At 42.1% G+C, this 20,163-nt stretch overlaps 3 protein-coding genes across 9 annotated transcripts in view; 1 reads left to right on the top strand and 2 right to left on the bottom strand.

The window, feature by feature from the left end:
* Positions 1-20,163, top strand: part of LOC105456944 (heterogeneous nuclear ribonucleoprotein K) — a 107,271-nt gene that overhangs the window by 82,332 nt on the left and 4,776 nt on the right. The window contains exons 9-10 of the mRNA XM_011701337.1: positions 18,674-18,802; positions 19,805-20,153. Of these exons, the coding sequence (XP_011699639.1) occupies positions 18,674-18,802; positions 19,805-20,153 (478 nt within the window). The remainder of the gene's footprint in view (positions 1-18,673; positions 18,803-19,804; positions 20,154-20,163) is intronic.
* On the bottom strand, positions 4,407-7,107 carry LOC105456941 (cytochrome b5-like). 2 transcript variants are annotated; one of them, XM_011701329.1, is made up of 2 exons: positions 6,977-7,107; positions 4,407-5,307 (listed from the first exon to the last, which is right to left on the bottom strand). In XM_011701329.1, the coding sequence occupies exon 2, from the start codon at positions 5,252-5,254 to the stop codon at positions 4,865-4,867; it is 390 nt and encodes a 129-aa protein (XP_011699631.1). In that variant the 5' UTR covers positions 5,255-5,307; positions 6,977-7,107; the 3' UTR covers positions 4,407-4,864. The 2 variants fall into 2 exon arrangements, with proteins under 2 accessions (XP_011699631.1, XP_011699632.1); XM_011701330.1 differs by lacking the exon at positions 6,977-7,107 and adding an exon at positions 5,377-5,474.
* Positions 8,975-13,292, bottom strand: LOC105456942 (cytochrome b5-like). 6 transcript variants are annotated; one of them, XM_011701335.1, is made up of 4 exons: positions 13,173-13,292; positions 12,337-12,404; positions 10,094-10,390; positions 8,975-9,622 (listed from the first exon to the last, which is right to left on the bottom strand). In XM_011701335.1, the coding sequence occupies exons 3-4, from the start codon at positions 10,377-10,379 to the stop codon at positions 9,480-9,482; spliced, it is 429 nt and encodes a 142-aa protein (XP_011699637.1). In that variant the 5' UTR covers positions 10,380-10,390; positions 12,337-12,404; positions 13,173-13,292; the 3' UTR covers positions 8,975-9,479. The 6 variants fall into 6 exon arrangements, with proteins under 6 accessions (XP_011699637.1, XP_011699634.1, XP_011699633.1 ...); XM_011701332.1 differs by lacking the exons at positions 12,337-12,404; positions 13,173-13,292 and adding an exon at positions 12,109-12,304 and having other exon boundaries at positions 10,094-10,415; XM_011701331.1 differs by lacking the exons at positions 12,337-12,404; positions 13,173-13,292 and adding an exon at positions 12,109-12,304.

Raw genomic sequence — 20,163 nt, 5'->3', positions numbered from 1 at the left:
GGGGGGAGAAATGAGCGGAGCGTGAATCGATCGAATCGTCATTCGTTTTTCGAGGGCGCGCGAATGCAGCTGATGTATCGGACAAATTCCCCCCCCCTCCTCCCCTTCCCCTTCATTAATCACGCATGGTATTGCAAACCTGCACCGCGCGAAGGAGAACCAGATAGACCTATCTATCTATCCTTCGGGCAATTAAGTTTTTATCGTATTCATCTTCCTCCCTATATCGGCGTGGGCTCGCTTACGCTCGCATACGCGCGCGTGTGCTCGGGGGGCCGCGAGCAGCCTCGGCCTGTGAGAGCTTGGAACGTTCGCGCAAACAGGAACAGCGAAAAAACAATTTGCTGCATAAATCCGCATGCGTGCCGCGCGCTCATCTCGCGACGCGTGAAATATCGCCGTCCTCGAGAACGCGGCGGCGGGCACATTTACCAGAATATTTATTATATCCTCCGTCGCGACGACGGCAAGGCCTTGCGATTCCGTGCGCGCCCAAGTACTTTGTCTCTCCCTCTACTGTGCCTGTGTTACCCCTTTGCGCATATGCACCTGTTATCGTTGACGTTCTCCGAGTTTATTTTCCTCGTCACCAACGAGGAAAATAGCGTCTTGTTACGGCTCTCTCTCTCCCTCCCTCCCTCTCTCCAGGGTGGGTGCTACTAGAAAAAACCAGGAAAACCTGGAATTCTCAGGGAATTTCATTTTTGCCCTTGAAAATCATGGATTTTAATGGAATTTTACTGGTACTCAGGGAAATTTTTTGAATTTTTAGAATTTAATTATATCCCTTTAGAAAGTATAAACGTGGCGCTATATCGAAGGCCCCTGATATTGGAAGTTAATTTATTTTAAAATTGACATATACTGAAAGTTAATTTATTTTAAAATTGACATATACTATATGAAGATTCTTCAATCTAAAAAACGATAATCCGGAAATAATAAATCGGGCATTAAGAGTCTAATAACGCAGAACTTGGTGCGTGAAACAATTTAATCTTCAAATATGTAGTTGCATCTCCATACAAAATCTTTTGTTACGTTCGAAAAATTTTGCATGGAGTTGTAACTATTGTACATATGAGAAGATTAAATTGTTTCATGCATCAAGTTTTATACATTATTAGAACACTTAGTGCCTAAATTATTTTAAAGCTGTATTGAGAAATTCTCTAATCTTACTTGGAATTTTCAATAAAGTTCAGGAAATTCTTTTACAAAATTTGAGTACCCACCTTCCTGGTCTCTCTCTCTCTCTCTCTGTTAAAGCGTCTTATCTAAGAGGGATTGGAAAAATTGCTCCTTTTCGTGAGACATGGACGTGCGGTGTAGGTAGGGGGGAGAGGGGGGACGGGAAGGGGAAGCGCAAGAGTGGAATCAGGGATGGACGCGGTAGCAAGAAGCAACCGGGAAACTGCCGAGAACTCGTTACGTCCATTTGAGAATTCTCCTCGTTTTACCGCGGATTCGTTTTCTTTCTTTGCGCACCTCACCTTTCTTCCCGTTTCCTGCCCGCGCCTCGCGGAACGACTCCGGACTCCCGACGACTCCGCGCGACCGAATTGTTTCTTGCTGCGTCTTTCCCCATTCAGTGCGGGGAAGCGTTTAAATCGTCGCGGCCGGCGCGGCGGTGCGACGTCATCATGGCATCTGTCCGTATCGCCTGTTAGCCTTCTGTCAATCTCTTGACACGCGGTGCGACTTAATGCGGCTCGCGAGCGACCGCGAAATCACGAGGGTAGAATAAGCGGAAATTACTGCAGCTGAAACGTGAAATTTAACTGGCCTCGCATTACTCGCGCCGCGACGATTTTCTTAGAGTGGCGTTGCATTAAATCCTTTGAAAAATTTACGCTCGCCTCACACTGAGACACACACACACACACACACACGTGTCGGTGTTTTTAAAGTTACGTTTCGCCGGGTGGAAAAGGAGAGGGAATCCTGAACCCTTCAAAGGGACCGTATCGAGTTTCCGCTTCCTCGCAAAGAGAACGACGGCGAGCGCGCGCCATCGAGAGGTCGGTAAATAGAAATAAGAAAAAAAAAGTCGCGTTTTTGCCCTGGCATCCAAATGTAAACGATCCTTTGCCGCCGTCCGCGCCGGCAGGGAAAACGTGGAACGGGTGAAAAATTCCCTCGAATTGGCTAGGTTAGAGTTGCGCGACGAACGGATTGCGTAATTGTAATTATTTGATATCGAATAGTATCGAGATCTTTTGTATCTAGATCAGTATGATCTTACATTTCTGTTTTAATTCGCTTAATTTGTACAGTTGCTTATATATATATATATATATATATATGTAGGAACGGATGAAAATTTCCTCGGATTGGATGGATCAGAGTTACACGACGAACGAATCGCAATTGTTTGATATCGAAAAGTACGAGATATTTTAATGTAGATTAGGATCTTGACTAGTTTCAATTCGCGCTCAATTTGCTTATATAGAAGTTGTTCTATATAAGTTGTCGTCACCGGCGACGATTTTTTTTTCTGTGTCGTTATGTCTTTATCGTGTTCAGAGCACCGTGAGTGCATTACAGTGTCGCCAGTGAAACAAGACAATACGAACGTCTCCAACATGCGAGACCGTCATCATGCACGCGAAAGTGTCATCCCTTTACATAGCATCAAAGGATTCGCGGCGGGAGGGGGGGAGGAAGAGAGAGACAGAGAGAGGTGGGGGGAAAGGTGAAAAAAAGAGAGAAAGAGAAGGGGAGACGAAAAGCGCGCGGAGTTACGAGAGAGAGAGAGAGAGAGAGAGAATTATGAGAGTTGAAGAACCCCGCGACCCCCAGAGAAGCCGGGAGGGGGTTTGGGTGCCGTTTCAAAGTTTCCGCCGGCGCCGGAAGTCAGTATGTAAAGCAGATGGCCGACGGTTGACAGGAAGGATATGCGGTTTTCCACATATGTCACCGCGCCCCCCCCCTCTCCCCTTTTCTCCTCCGCCTCATCGTGAGTTTCAACACGCGGGCATGCATGCGCGAAGCCGCGCCGCGACGCGACGGAGATAGTCGGACGTGGCGCGGCGCGACAATGCGCGACCACTTTCCACCACTTGTTCGGAAAAGCGACACGGGACCGCCCGGATGGCCGGGCGTGTAAACGCCAACACGTGGACGGCCGCGAGACGCGTAACGTCCGTCCTGGGTTACAATTAGCGTCGGTAGCGGTACATGACAATTACCTGCAGGTCCTGGTGGAGCGCCTAACAAGCGGATCACGCCAATTATATAAGTACAATGAAAGCTCTTATTCGAGTAATGGCTCCTCGCGCGTTCGTGTATCTGGAAAGCGCGTTTCTTGCGCGATACAAATGTGTATAGGCGATGCATAAGAGGTATATAATTGTTTATACTCTACTTCGTTTGATAGCACGTATGCGTTCGCGAATAACATACGCACGTGTCATTTAGTGTCTCGAATGGGTACTGTCGGTTCTCTCCATCCCACGTTCTCCTCCCTCTCTCTCTCTCTCTCGATTTCACATGTCGCGCTTCGCGTGTTGTTAAATTCTTACACTTCAGTTAACCAGCTGACACTTGGTTTCCTCTATTAAAACGCTTGATTTTTGCAATTAGTTGTCTCCGAACACAAGCGACAATAATGATTCATTCATCTATCTCGCGAAAAAAGGAAACAAATGAGAAGGGCCCTACATTGGATTGTGAAAATTTACGAAGTTATCGTTTTACAATTCGCAAGAATAGACAGTGAAACGCCACAATTTATTTTACGCCAAAAATTTTTTGAGGCATTTAAAAACACAACGTGTCGCACGAAAATTAACAATGAATTTATCGGCAAGTAGAAATGTATATCTTAGATAAAATAATTGATACATTTATGTTCTTATTTTTACTTATCTAAGAAGTAAATACAAATTAAGAGCGATACAAATCGAAGCTTATAAAAGCGATAGCATTATCTAGATCGAAATTTTTCTAAACATATTAAACTTGTAGATATACACGTTATCGAAAACAATTTGTTGAATTAGTAAGAGTAAACAAGAATAATTCAACATTTAAACATTTTTTTAAGTTGTAATCTATTTTATCTATTTATTTCAAATAATTTTCCAATTTTACTACATGTTTAAATAAAAATTTTTATTTAAATTTATATTTTTAATTAATACATTAATATTTTTCTGAAATTAATGCTTATAATTTCATAATAAATTCAAATTTAAATTAAAGATATTTATATAATTAATTTTTAAAAATTTTTAAAAATGCGGGCATATTATTAATTTAATTGTGTCTGATTCACGTAAACAACACTTTTTGCTTGGTTTCTACTTTGGATTAAAGCCAATTTGCTACTTAGAGAATAACATCAAAGATAAAATGGCAAGATGCAACAGAGAGAATAACATCATAGATAAGATAAGACGTCAGATATAAAATTTACTCTGTGTAATAAAATCGCTTAATTCAACGATTAAAATTAATCCGTCTAAATATGTTCTGATTTTATTTAAAAAATCGCCGACTGATTTAAAAATTTATCATTCTTGCATTAGCGTCTTAGCGATTAATTCTAATTTTACATTTATATTCTGCGTATAAAAAAAAAACATTGTGTATATTCCAATAAAACAATGCTTAGATACTGACAGTATTAACGTTAATCGGAACATTAACTATTCGTATAACGGAGCGTGACGCGTTCGACGGATACATAAAGTACAAAGTATAAGACTTCGGTTGGAAGAAGAGGAAGTTAATCGTTTGAGATACGCTTTGGCTATCATATAGAGACTGATACGAGAATATTCTTTCATCGTATATCACACGTCGCACTATCACACGTCCACAGCGCTTTCGCGAATTAATCCCGGCTGCTTGATGATTACACGTAAAAGTAGAGGCCCACTAGAAGCGCGATTCCGCCTACGAGCAGGTAGAAAGGCACGCCAGGTCCCTGAACGTACTTTTCCGCATTCTTCGTATATCCCGCCACCCAGCCCTTCTTCGGCGATTTGTTCGTCCTTTCCGACTCGGCGAGCACGCCGACCTGGTACGTCTTCATCAGCTCCATCGCGTCCTTCGAATGCCCGACGTCGTCGAAGTCCTCGGAGCCGTCCTGGCCTTTGTGATCCAACAGGACCTCCTCGCCGCCCGGATGCTCATTGAGAAAGCTGTGGACGTTGTATACTTTGTCGTGCAGGATGATAAGGGCCTTGTCGCGGTCGTCGTTTTTCGCGACCTCGCTCCGCGTGAATACTCTCTTCTCCGCCATCACCGCCGCTTGATCTTTCGCTCTACAGCTCTTCCCACGTGCAAGCAGTCGATCTAAAAGAGAGACGAAGAATTTATTAGAATTGTTTTCGACATTCGTAAGAGATCTTCGACATGTATTACGTAAAATGTTTTTTTCCACTTGTCTCGCGTTAACGCAGTAAGAATGTGTGTGAGCGACTTTGTGCCGTCACAAAGTGCGATTCCTATATATATCTTTTTCAATTGATCTATCCACAAGGATGGGTGCCACACGATCGTAGAGAGTCGCGACCGATAACGACTTTGAATCTCGAAGAAACGTTTATCTTATCTTGATCATAACGTAATTGTGAGTAAATTTCTGCGCAGTCGGCGAATTTAGAAGTGTGACGTCATATAAATTAAGGAACGTCATGCACGCGCGTTTCACGGGCGCCCGACGAGCGACCGGAGTCAGTTCAGTGTAATCACATCGAGGTCGACGGAGCGATTGCGTAACGAGCGTTCAGTTACCAAGGGATATCACACAGTTATTTTCGATCGCGCTGCAAAATTGTTGTTGTCGGAGATGTAATCTATTATATACTCGCGAGCGACGGTGACGTTTTCAAGTGACTAGTCAAATCACTTCGCAGATGGTATAGCACCGGACAAACATCTGTCACGCAACCAGTTGCACCTCGCAATAATTAATGACTCGATAAATCCAACACTTGCGCGTGGAGTATTTTTTTTTGCTGTCTAATCCGTTAATTTGAAGAAGCGCCAACGCGACTATCGGGCTTAACGATTTCGATAAGCAGTAGCTTCCGTTGAACGCCACGCGCTGTTGCCGTAGGATTGGTGACAGCTATTAGTTTGATTGGTTAATAGGCTTTTCGAAATTTGCGTAATGATACGTCGCGTAATTTTTCAAGTGACGAAGGCATCATCACGGAGAGAATTTCTTTTTAAAATTTACCCCGAAAATTATGGTTAATCGTGGAACAGTATAATATTTCGACAAAAAATTTATTGTACATTGCAATAAATTTTATTGTGCACTACAATAAATTTGTTGTTATATTTTCACTATATTAAAAAATATAGTGAAAATCACACATATAATTTGTCGAAATACCATTGTTGTCCTACGATTAATAATTATATGATTTTTTAGGATAAATTTTAAAATAAAATTCTCTCCGCAGAAAGACGGCGAAAATGTTTTTCGAGCGAGAGATATTTCCAACCGCACCACTTGAGAGATATACCGTATACTTTTCTACGTCTTTCACTTTCCGTTACGTTTACTATTGAGAAGTCAATATACGTCGCTTAAGGATCATGGATTCGACCTCTACAATGATTGAACTTCATCCGATGTTGTGTACGAGTACACACTCGCGACACAGAGATAACGATTCGCGAGAACGAAGATCGTCGTCGAGCGAAGTGACAAGTTCGAGAAATGTTCGAATCGTTAGGGAAGGGCGGGGGGAGAGGTCCGTTTCCCGAAACGGATGGCTCATCCTGGTCGAGTCCTCGCGCGAAAAAGCTCATCCGCGACGAATTCACGGTGACGAGGTACGTTCACCGAGCCCACGTACCTCCTCTTCGCACCTTCGAAGGGTGTGTTACGAAGGACACGTCGACTTTTTTCGGTAGAGACGAGACGAGAGAGAGAGAGAGAGAGAGAGAGAGAGAGAAAGGCGAGGCAGCAGCGGCGCAAATCACACGCAGGTGTGAAGCTCGATGATACCTTCGCCGATGAGAAACGTCGCGCGTGAAACCTCTCCTCGGAGCCGCACTCGCGTGAACACTACGGAATCCGGCCTGTCGCTCGTAGAGCTTTATGATCCCCACCTCTTGTTCCTCTGGTCGCGTTCGTTCGGACCCCACCGCACAGCCAGTTCTATCCTCGTCGTTATCTGGAGGCCAGCCGCAACGTTGCCAGTCGTTGCTTCTGTACAGCAAGACAACGCTGACGCGCCGTTAAGTTGCGGCGCAGTTGCCCCTTATAGGCGGCAGACTCGAATGGTTGACTCGCGCACAAGTCTTTGCGAATTTGCAATAATATCCTAGTTTTTTTCTCATGACCTGGGCCGCGAAATTCCCCCCCCCCCCCCGAATATCTCATTTCGAGAAGCTCATTGATAACAGATTGTAATTCACGGTCGTTGATCGCGCGCAGAGCGTCCCTGTTAAATAAGAATAGGTATACGCCACGTTTCGCGCGGTGCGAATTCACTTCTAACGATAAGATCTCTGCAAGATAGAGAAGTATCGCCAAATAAGGCAATTCTGCCGATTTAAGTCTGAAGTTTAATAACATATACAATTTATATACCGAAGTGTTTAGAAACATCAATACTTTAAGACGTACTTTCCAAGAAAGCGTCAGGAGAAATACTTATATAGTCTCGCTTCATCACGCTCTCACTGCGAGGAATCTTGTTTTCCATTTATTGGAAGAATTTTTTTTTTATTAGCTAAATAAGCATGACGAATAAAAAATATCTCCATTTTTTTTGCAGTTTTTGTTGAAGCCAGTTGTACAGTCAGCGTATCAATTAATAAACATATATCGCGCGCGATATTTATATTATGCGTACATTACATTTTTCTCTCCTTGAGGTTTATTTCCACGCGCGACGATGATCTTAATTATCGCGGGAAGATCTTTCGAAAATTCTGTCGTAAACCGAAGACACGAGGCAATGAGAATAATAGCGATTTCTCCTGACGTTTTTGTATAAAATTACTAGGTACTATTCCTGCTTGTGAACTCACGTACTGCGCGGGCATGATGTTTGATTCATATGCAAAAGCGTCTAGTCACGGTGACGCCGCGCAAATCGCAAGAAGATAAGCATGATATAGTCGAGCTGGTCGCTCGCATTTTTGTGAGCGCGTTACATCGCACTGACGTTTGTTAAACGCCTATAAAGAGAAAGAAAATAATACACGTGCGTATATGTATACATATGCGTGTCTGTATTTTTCTTTTCTTACGCGCATATACATATTTTCCTTTTACGAGTATGCAATTTAAAACTAATGAATGAGCGCTTTAACGTTTTTCTGTAGATTTCGTATAATAACTCAATTGACATAACGACCATTTAAAAATTATTGCTCGAACGTAATTTTAACAGGTGAAAAAATTGCTTCTTTCGGCGCAGTTTTTTTTTTCGTGCTATGTAATATTCATATGTACAATATGTACGTAATACAATATGTACATATGTTGGCGCGCGTGTGATTAGATATTTCTTTTCTCTAATTTTTGCGTAATAACGCAACATTTGGAATGGACAGTAGCGAAAATGCGGACGTTAATATACTCGATAATGCGCTTGTTATATATATGTATAAATATATAAAGATACTTCGTTATCAACTAATTTCATAATTTCGGTCACGGAATGACAGCTTTTCCGCATTGAATGCAAATTGTACTTGCGAACGGCGCACGATTCATTTCCGAGACACTTTTAGACGAGCTCGCTGATATTTCCTATCGACGTACATTTTCGATGGAATATAAAGATTAAATATATCGCGCGTACACGGAAAGAACAATTTTGCTGTGAATTCAGATCTGAAAATAATTTTTGTTCAATAATCAAAATAATTTTCTGTCAAAGACAAAGTGATTGCCAGAATATGAAAACGTTTTATAGCAATGCTTATCAGTTTTAACATTCCAACAAATTATTTTGATAATTCAACACAAAATTATTTTCAGATCTGTTTTTAGCAAAATTTTTAGATCTTTCAACAAAATCGTTCTTTCCGTGTACATAAAACGCATACCAAAATTACGTAAATATTAAGACGAGAAGACTCACTATAACGATAAATTATATGCCTCTGAATTATTTCTTTCGATTGTTTGCTTCATCACAAACATTACAACGCACAAAATTATACGGACACGCTAAGTGCAAAATAAGAAGGTTATAATAAGCAACAGAGCTCGTTCATTTTATCGAAGAAATCGTTAAAATCAAGCCAAAAGAGATTAAGCTAAGAAATATCCGTTTAATTTATATTCTTATTTCTCTAAATAATAAATAACGAGTTTTCAAATAAATGTATATCCGATAAAGTATTTGTGCGAGAACAGAGACGAAGTTTTACAATCGCTGATAAATAATAAATTATTCTAAGAGATTTAACAAGCAAGAGAAACAGACTTAACAGGCTTGCAAATTTTAGCGTTATGCTAAAATTAATATATCACACGCATGTGAATCGTCTTATGCCACTAATTTTTTGAACCAGTAGGCAATTATGAAGACATAAATCGCGACGGCGAGGCTTATGAGCAACCAGGACCAGGACGACGCTTGTGATTTCGATTCTTGATACTGCCAGTCGTCCTCCGTTGATTCTTTTACCTCTACAAATAAATAAGAAAATGGTTCCTGAAGAGCTTAATGACTAATGATGTTAAAAGGCAAATGATTTATGACCACGACATATGAATGGTCACTCACCTACGGCAGCGCAATGTAGGATAATTATAATGAGTGTTTCAATAACATTTTACTGTGTATTATTCATGATCGTTGACGTAATGCAAATGTTTAAAACAGTCTAAGAGCGAGCATTGAAATATAATATATATAGAATTTAAAGAAAATATGTGGAGAGTCGATATAATATAATAATATATATATATGAATTTATATTTGCCGACAACATAAACACTGCGAATGGAAGCTCGATATACCTTTTGTTTATAGCGCGATGTTAAATTCACAAGCTAAACGGATTCGAGCGACAAATCATGCGATATATAGCATGAAATCACGCGACAAATGCGATTCGAAGCGAAAAGGCGATCGAGGGAAGGAATGAATTGTCAAACCTGCAGTATCCTTCTTTGTCGTCGTTGATTTGCCGGAGCTCGCACCACCGTCCACCAGCTCGCCGACTTTGTAACTCTCGCGCAGGTTGATCGCCTCAAAACTGTGGCCGATGCTGTCGAAGCATTCCGTCGCGTCCTGCCCCGCTAATTGCAGCAGCACCTCCTCGCCGCCGGGATGCTCCTTGTGAAAGTCCGTGATATCGTAGACCGCGCCGTGTATCGCGATCCACAGATCCTGGGCGTTGTTGTGTCCGGCGACCTCGTCGATCGTATAGATGTCCGTCATGGTGCACCGCGCTGAGAAGGAGAAGCGGATGATTCTCTGTGAAGAATAGCGGAGAAGGCGAAATCCCCCAGGCCAGATACCCCTCGCTACCTCGAGCTAACACAATATTTGTAATTCTCTTATCGGCTATGTTTCTCCGCCGCAGTGTATTGTGTATATGTATACAATTGGACGACTATTGGACCTTTCGGCGAAGACCCCCCCAGCCGCGAAGGTTCGCCTTCGTGTCACCTTCGGACGACGCACGTGCGCGCCGGTCTATTTTGACCCGATCTCGGCCGGAGATCGGTCGCGCGCGGGAGCACTTTGAAAGGGAAAACAGGCGGTAAACGAAACGACACGGCCGCAGTGACAACAGCGATGGCGGCGGCGACGACGACGACGACGACGACGACGACGACGACGACGATGCGCTTTGTCGCGTTCCCGCGTATCTCGCGTATTCAGAGCCACTGCAGCACCTTCCTTTCGTTTCTCCTAGCGGATGTCGACGGCGAAAGCGGGTCTCTCGTACCTGTCGCGTTTCACGTCCATGAAACAGTTTTCTCGTACGGCGAATTCTCTTTTTCTCCGTGTTTCTCTCCCAACATTTCCAACGAAACGTTGCGCGCGCGCGCGCACGGTGTATCGAGCACGGTGATATCTTATTTATTTTATGGTCTCCCTTGCACATATCTTCGTCCAATTTCGACTGACGTGGAATCCGCACAGCGTATTTCCGCGTTATTAATACTTAATCGATCGTTATACTATTTATTGAGGTCTACGTATAGATGCGAATGCAGATCGAGAATCAAAATTTTTGATTATCTATTGACATTCATTATTGTATCCATTATTTAAATCCAGTAGGGGATATAAATTCACAGGGAATATAAATTTTAATCTACATATACAGTGATCGAGATGCGTTGGAGCATAGAAGGGATAATCCGAAGAACTTCGGACTCTTCGGAGATCTACAATCAGTCCCACAAAAGCGTATACATTATGAGCGTAAAAGTTTATGTGAATTAAAAGAAGTATATAGTATTTTAAAGTATTCAGTGATTTATTTCGTTATTGCCTGAAGTATCGTTCAATCTTTATTGTTTATTAGTGCCTGACGACGCTCTCGACTAGTTTTCTAGCATAGCAGAGAGAAAGCGAGATATATATATATATATATATATATATATATATATATATATGAGATAGCACAACTGATTATATATATTATATATATAACCATTTATATTAAATCCGGCAAGTATGAATCGCTTTCTCGCTTCAGCTACGCTGGAAAATTAGTCGAAAGCATCGCATTGTGTCAGTCATTGTCTGAAATCAAATATTAATGAACAACAATGGAGACCGAGGCCATATTGCGCAGTCATTGGCTGCGTTCAGCAGGAAAAAGAGCTTTGCAACTGTTATGAGATTCAACATGATTTTTGCCCTTATAGTTTTTCATGAATCTAAATGTATAAACCAATCATATATGTTAAAGAATTTTACAAGTTGCGCAAAGCCGCTTTTTCTGGACGCAGCCATTGAATGTAAAAAAGAAATTATATATATTTTTTAAATTTTCTTGCCGATGTGATGTATACGTTCTCGCGAGACCGACTGTATTGTTTTTGGTGATAGCCATGGCGATTCGTAAAACGCGAATATTTCGTTTCGCATAGCCCGACGATCTTGTGACATTTACGTGTCACGGAATTTTTGTGTCGTAGCTTCCTCTCACCTGGTTCGAAAGAAATAGGTGTCTTCAGAGATTATTCGCGACTATATACAACGTTTTTTTTTACATACAGTGTCACTTTGAAGTCACTGCACAATTGTTGAATCAATGGCGAATCGTGGGAGCAAAGTGAATGGCTGTCTTTCCTCACGGACGGCCTGTCGTGAATGCGTATGAATTTCGTGTCTCCATATGAACTACGATCTCATGAAAATGCATCAAGTGGTGTACCTCGGGTGGTATCCGTCTAGCGATGATTTGCAGAATAGTAGAATCGCGGTTTGTAGGTAAAGGCGTCGCTATAATCGGAAAGCATGATCTATTAAACTTATGCTCATTAGCAAAAATTTGTTTACTCAAACGTATAATTCTTTCGAGCTGTCAAAACCGTCCGAGACGGCATTTTCCTCGTTACTCTTTTGCAAGGAATCTATTATAGATGTGAATTATTTTCATCGTAATTCATTTCTCGCAAAATTTGTTTAATTTTTAATTCGCCTTCGGATACACAAATTTCGGTACGTCCCTAAGATAATCAATTGACCACTGATGAAAATTTGCTTATCGATGTATTAAGAAACGAAATAAAAATTGAGGTTAGAAAATACAGGGTGTCCAGCGATTTTTAAATATTTTTAAATCCTAGAATTATTATGGAATTTAATGTGTCCTGGAAAACCCCTGGAATTTCGGGATTGACTTTAAATTTCTGTCATTCTTTTATTCTGAAAAAATTGGATCGTAAAAAAAGAGAGACATAAGAAATATTTCTTGCGCGAGTGCAAAAACTGTATCGATAACATTGCACGGAAAGAACGATTATGTTAAAAGGTCTAAAAATTTTGCTAAAAACAGATCTGAAAATAATTTTTTATTGAATCATCAAAATAATTTGTTGGAATGTTAAAACTAATAAGTATATTTTTATAAAACATTTTGATATTTTAGCAATCATTTTGACTTTCGCACAAAATTATTTTGATTATTGAACAAAAATATAATATTGCGCAAATCAATAAAGATTAAGTAATGAAAATTAAACGACCTGGGAAAATCAGAATTTTTACCTAGAATGCCCTGGAATTATCCTTGAATTGGCTAGCCAGATATCGCTGCAGACATGCTGTGAAATACAAAAAGTCCCTTTCCGATTGTGAACGACTGACGCCAACGGTGTAACTGGAACGAAAATACGAAATTGTGTTTAAAAATATCTTTGAGTGCTCTAATAAAATAAGGCAAACTAGCGCGGCACTTAGCGCCAAGCGATAACGTGTATCTTCGACTCGCTTAGCACTGACGCACTTTGTAATCGTCGCAATATTCGTAAGGCCTTTGCGTAAAAGCGCGCTCGTCGGCGCGAAACTTGCCGTCGTCGGGACGGAACTTCCGTTCGTCGCGTCGAATTGAATAGTACGATTCACGTTTAGATTAGTGCATGACGCCGCCGGTAATTATACCGTGGAAGTTTGTAAACTTGTGCCTGCACGCGGATGCCGCTGCGACGGAGAGAGAACTGTTGAGCAAACGCGAATTTGGCGCGGCGCGGTGCGGTTTATTCTCGCGAAACCGCGCCTCTCCGTATGGTTATCCTCCCAGAGCCAGAAGGACTTTGAAGTCCTCCTGTGGATGTGTTTGCGCCGAATTACCATAAGCACGTTACAGCCACTTTAATCTTCTAATACAAACCTCTTTGCGTTTAATATAAGCGTCTCGCGTGGAGATGGCATCGCGCGCAGCAGTCGCGGATGATATATAAATAAAAGTTGTTCCGGAGAGATTAATTAGAGCTCTTTACGTATGTATAGCATATATTCTTAGCTGCGCTCGTATACACGAGATGACATAATGGTTTCAAGTTCGCGACCTTGCAACCTTGGGCGCGGAATTATCTCTCCGTCAACTTTGAATATTCAAGAAAACGTGGAACTCTCTCTCTCTCCCTCTCTTTCTCGAAGGAAGGAAAACCGGGGAAGTCCCCGCGATCGCGCGCACGCGCGCGGGAAGTTTCGGAAGTTCGGAAACTTTATGGAAAATTGAAAATCCGTATAGCTGCAGCGGCGCGGGCGGGACGATCAAGGGCGCGTGACAGAGAACTTCGGTGCGGCTGTACGTGGTGCATTGTAATATCGCTCGATGTCTCGAGCGAAATAATCTTGCGCAGCGCGCCGCACGCGCTCCTACTTTACGCTGCTATGTATGGCACGCTGGTTCCCTTCAAAGGACGGATCGATTCGCGTTTGTTCTTTTCGAGTTTACCGATATCGAGTGTCAGAAGAAGAGAGTCCAGGGCGGGTGAGCGGAAGTTTCCTTCGAGGATTCCTCTTCCCCCCCCCCCCCCGGCAACGTCTCGCTTCTTTCACCACTCCTCTCTTCCTTTCTCTGCAAGAAACGCGAGTCAAGAAGCACTGCAGCAAGAAGCTTTTTCATCTTTACCTTTTATTTTCCTCTCTTTTCTAAGCGAGCCTCTTCGATTAATTATCAAGGTCCGCTATAGCTCAGCTCCCACGCCGATTAATCTTACTTTCGCGGTGTGCGGAATAAACAAATAAAACGCCAACGCGCCATTTGTGCTTCTTTTTTTGGAAATCGTGAGATACACACGTCCGATATAACTGAAACAGGAATTTGCCACAAAACTGGAAATCAGGGAAAAGTCAGGGAAATTGAGAACGGTCATGGAAATCAGAGGAAAGTCAGGAAATTTTACGAAATTTTCTGGAAAATTAAAATTCTTGGCTTTAAAGAAGTTTAATAGGTGTACATATATCACACATTAATACAGTTTTGTTAGGTAATGTAAATTCTTTTTTTAATAGAAATTTAAAATGCTTTACTAAGAGTATTAGAATTTTCAATTTGTTTATGTTTTGTTGGAACTTTAAATTTATTTAAAACTGTCTCTTTTTAATTTACTTGTAAGTTTTTTGTATCACTTATGAACAAATTAATAAAATTAAATTTGACTTCATATTTTTGTAATTTTTCATTCAAATCTGTAAACCTTTGTATAATAGCCAGACAACAAATTTCTTGCGGGACCATGCATTCCGAGTTTGAAAAATGTTGGAGAGAACTGTTATTTAACCGATGCTGCCAAGTTGTCCAATCGTAACGGCAGATCGTGCAGTCGTGCTAGTCTTCTTTTTAATGCAGATCGTGCAGTCGGAGATTCCAATAAACAGGATTTAGTTTTTATCAAAAAGAAACTATATTTACATTTTCCTAAGCGGAAGTATTCTAAGCGGAAGAAAAAAAATTGTGCGCATATATGAAAGAAAAAGATAAAGGAATACTAACAACTTGATAATTAGTGCAACCAATGTCAACAACAGTAACAGTAATTTACATTGCTGTGTTAAATTGCTCTCAATAAAATATTTAACAGTTTCCAAATCAAGACGAACATACAAAAAATTGTTTTAATATTATTAAAATCCAGGGAAAATTATGAAATTTTGTCTGGAAATCAGGGAAAAGTCGTGAAATTTTAGAATGAAGAATTTGTGGCAAACCTGATGAAAGCTCGATACCGTCAACGAGATTTGCTCTCGCAAAATGCTCCGGTAAAATGCGAAAACGATTCGAACGTCAGGGAGATAATGCTGCAGGCGTGCGCAGGAACAATCCTTGTCAATCCGAAACCGTTGTCGCGCGTAAGAATCCGCGCCCGTTCGCTGCCGAGATCAATCCGGCTGATTCGCGATCCCGCGATCAGCAGAATTAATTAATTCGATTAAAATCACATTCCCCGCTCTTTCCCGCCCCCGGCGCGGCGCGGCGCGTGCCGTGTAAACACCGCGCCGCTCCGCGAAACACGCGGGGCGGTCCCGATCGATTTTTCTTTCAAATCGCGACGGTCGAGCCGAATTGCAGCTGGTGGTTATACAACACTGCGACACGGGCTTTTATTTCTCGGCCCGTTCTCCGCTTATGAATTCCATTATATATATACCAATTATATATATAGGTATCTGTGCGAGAAGGAGCGATACTGCCTGTGCTCGCCATTTATTCGCTGCCAATCGAACGGCATCGATTGTTTCCTCGCTATGTCGAAGCAACACTATCTTGCCTTTATTTCTCTCTCCCTCTCTCTCTCTCTCTTTCTACAAAAAAGGAAAAATCGCACTATTGCTCGCACCGTGAAACTGAGTCGATTAAACTTCCAGAGTGTATAAATTGCGTTCGCGCTCTCCCTTTCTCCTTCTGTCTTATACACCCTTCGACTACTCCATCACTCTGGGATTAACGCCGTATCCAGAACGCAATGCAAGCCTCAATATCGCCGGACTCTGTCTGCGTCGGAAGCGTTTGAATGGACCTGTACGTGGCGGGGGAGACCGGGGGGTTGGCCGGGGGGCCGGGTTGCTTTGATCTGCGTAATTAAACGGCGCGATTTCTCCGCACAATACCACCGGACGCGCGGCGGCGGCGGCGGCACGCGGTGTATATGTATATCTGCGCGAGCGGGACTAGATTGTTATCTGTTTTGGATATTTCGCGTTTGAGCACACGGCTGTCGATGTTATCGGCAATTTTTCGTTTTTACCTCTCTCGCATCAAAGCTATCTCCGCGCGCGCGCGCGTACATTCCCGCCCCCCCCCCTTCCCGTGCGCTTCACTGTCCGTCAATTCATCGTTTCCCCGATTTTCCCTCTCCTCCCTCCTCCCTTGCCCTCCGTTTTACCCTCCCCCTCCCGCTCCCTCCGGTGCCAATGCGCGAAATTATTTCGTTTCACTTACAGTCCGCTGAAACTCTCCATCCGTTATCATATCGAGAGCGCTTTCGCGGGTTGATTGCTTTACGACGCGAACGACAGGTCGAATTAGAGAGCCTTAAGAAAAATTCAAGTGCCACCACGAATGGCTGTGTACACGTCTCGGCGACGTGGCGTGATCGTAATCTCGGTAAAGCACGGGTTAAACGCGCTATCAGCACGCGATCTGAGCATTGTCGTCCCGAGGTGCATTACTTAGAAACCACGCGGCGAGGAGAGCGGAGCGAGGGTATATACGAAAACATTCGAGCATCGTTAAGTCGTTAACCACGGGGTTAAGGTGAGGGAGAGGGGGGGGGTGAGAGCTGATGGGGAGGCAGACGTAGTGTATCACACCCTTGCTCGTGACTCATGCCATGATTGTCGGAGTAATTAAAAAGAACGCGTCTTGAACGCGCGCACACGAGGAGTTGAGTCAGGCCCAATTTGCACCGACATTATTTTGATTTCCAAGCGAGGCTTTTAAAACTCTTTCTCTCTTTTAAGCTCATATTCTACAATGAAACTTAAGACTTAAGATTTAAGCTTTAAGGCATTAATTCGTGATGTCATTTCCGTTCGTAAGACGTTCCCGCCTTTACTTTAGCTTTAACTTTAATCCTTAAGCGAATTAAGTGTCGGTCCACAATAAGGACTTAAAGCCTTACGCCGTAAGATATCGACCGATTACAATCGATTATTCTTCTCATATTCGATTACGATTGGTCTATTTCTTACTGCTTAAGGCTTAAAATCCTTATTGTGGACCGACACTGACGAAATCTCAATTCTTATGGCTAAAAGTCTACGGCTTAAAGTCGAGCGCGATATAAGAACCAATCATCATACTGCCTTCCATTGCCTTTTCTTGCATCTGCTTTCTGATTGGATGCTTGGTCGTTAAAGCTTAAAGTTATAATCTTACAACGTTTATTTATTGTAGACACTACGTACAATGTAACGGTTTAAGTCTTAACGCTTAGGGTTTAAGGTTCAAAGTTTAAATCTTAAGTCTTAAGTTTCATTGTAGAATGGGCTTTAAGCGGCGTCTACAATGAGACTTAAGACTTAAGATTTAAGATTATAGAAAGAAACGATTTTGTTGGACTGATCTGAAAATAATTTTTGTTGGAACATCAAAATAATTTTGTCGAAAAGTCAAACTGTTTGCTAGAATATCAAAACCGTTCTATAGCAATGCTTGTCATTTTTAACTTTCCAACGAAATTATTTTGATAGTCCAACAAGAATTATTTTCAGATCTGTATCCAGCAAAATTGTTAGACCTTCCAACAAAATCGTTTTTTCCGTGAAAAAATGACCAATCACAGTCGATTATTCATCTCACGTAAGAAAAATAATCGATTGTGATTGGTCAACTTTCTTAAATCTTAAGTCTCAAGTCTCATTATATAAACGACGCTTTAAAGAGAGACAAGAGTTTTAAGCCTCTCTTAAAGTCAAACTAACGCAATCGCCTTATTACTCACTTCGTTGCGTCAGCGATCAGGTATCACTCGAAGGAATGGGAGGAATACAAGGCAGAAATATGAAATCTCTCGAAATCTTTGACAACAAATTTCTTACGTGACCACGCATTCCGAGTTTGAAAGATGTTGGAGAGAACTGTTATTTAGCCGATGCTGCCAAGTTGTCCAATCGTAACGGTAGATCGTGCAGTCGTGCTAGTCTTCTTTTCAATGCAGATCCGTACGCGGAAAGTATTCTCCCCCCCGAGCTCTATCTCGACTTCCGTACCCTCGTGTTAGATGTCGTCTAACGCGCCCGAATATCTTTTTGCGTTTCAGAAAACCGGAGCCAGGATCAAGATCTACTCGATCACCTGCCCCCGCAGCACGGATCGCCTCATTAGCATCTGCGGGAAACCCACGACGTGCATCGAATGCATACGCGAATTGATCGCCACCATTAAGACCGTGAGTATACCAGATCATGACTCCTATAAATCTTTAATAGCTTGCGCTCATTATATTTCTCACGTACGGGCAAATGTTTCCTTTTTGTATGGGCACGAAAAAGATAATTTATTTTATATCCTCCTGTACACATCGTTCGAATACATTACTACGATTTTTTTGTAACTATAAACGATACGTCGATAGTTTGTCTTTCTTGAATTAGGGTGTTCAACGATCGAATGTCCTTGAATCCTGGAATTATTATGGAATTTAATGTGTCCTGGAAAACTCCTGAAGTTTCGAGATTGACATTGAATTTTTATCATTCTTTTATTTTAAAAAAATTGGATCGCAAAAAAGAAAGAAATAAAAAATATTTCTTACGCGTGTGCAAGAACTATGTCAATGACATTGGTAACGTCGTTTCTTGAAAAGTTTATGATTGTATAACCTCTCTCTTAAAGATGCAAAAGACAAGCAATTTATAAAGTAATAAATATTGTTCTAAATTTGTTTGCATTTTAATTGATTCGTCATATAGAATTTTAATTTGAGTGCAAAACATATAATATTGTGCAAATCAATAAAAATTAAGTAATGAAAATTAATCGACCTGGAAAAATCAGGATTTTTACCTGGAATGTCCTGGAATTATCCTTGAATTGGCTAGCCAGATATCGCTGGCTATACCACACGGAGAGAATTTTATTTTAAAATTTATCCTGAAAATCATGTTAGTCATGGAACAACATACTTTTCGATGAATTTTATGAGTTTTACTTTTTTTTTTAATACTACTGCAACAAGTTTATTGCAGTGCACAGCAAAAAAACAGAGAAAATCACATAAAATTTGTCGAAATACTATGTTGTCTCATGATTAACATGATTTTCAGAGTAAATTTTAAAAGAAAATTCTCTCCGTGCATGATTGAATGGATTAAAGCTCTACGTATACATAACGCGTTAAGAGATCAATCATCGAGGAAAAGGGAAGTAACGACAAGTTTTTATCTTGCAGTCACCGCTGAAGGGTGTGAACAATCCTTACGACCCGCACAACTTCGACGACTTTTACGCCGAGGAGTACGGCGGCTACGGTAGCGCCGATGGTCAAGGCAAGGTCGGCGGATTCGGTGGTCCCGGTGGCCGTGGCGGTGGCGGCGGCGGCGGCGGCGCCGGGGGTGGCGGCGGTGGCGGAATGCCACCAAGACGCGACAATCGTGGCGGCGGTCCGGGTGACATGAACCGCGGTTTCCCGCCGCCACGAGGCGGCCCGCGTGGCGGCGGCGGCGGCGGAGGCGGTGGCGGTGGCGGCGGTGGTGGCGGCGGAATGTCCGGCGGTGGTCCACCGGATCGCGGATACGGCGGTAACTCGCG

Source organism: Wasmannia auropunctata, unplaced genomic scaffold (assembly GCF_000956235.1).
Source record: "Wasmannia auropunctata unplaced genomic scaffold, wasmannia.A_1.0 LD335475.1, whole genome shotgun sequence".
Lineage (NCBI taxonomy): Eukaryota > Metazoa > Arthropoda > Insecta > Hymenoptera > Formicidae > Wasmannia > Wasmannia auropunctata.
The sequence above is the reverse complement of the archived record's forward strand: the minus strand, read 5'-3'. Positions and strand labels throughout refer to the sequence as shown.

Bases quoted from the DNA above. Each gene is read 5' to 3' on its own strand.
- LOC105456941 (XM_011701329.1), bottom strand. From the start codon at position 5,254: ATGGCGGAGAAGAGAGTATTCACGCGGAGCGAGGTCGCGAAAAACGAC.
- LOC105456942 (XM_011701335.1), bottom strand. From the start codon at position 10,379: ATGACGGACATCTATACGATCGACGAGGTCGCCGGACACAACAACGCC. The intron at 9,623-10,093 runs GTTTGACAATTC...ATTTATTTGTAG, and splicing joins GACAAAGAAGGATACTGCAG to AGGTAAAAGAATCAACGGAG.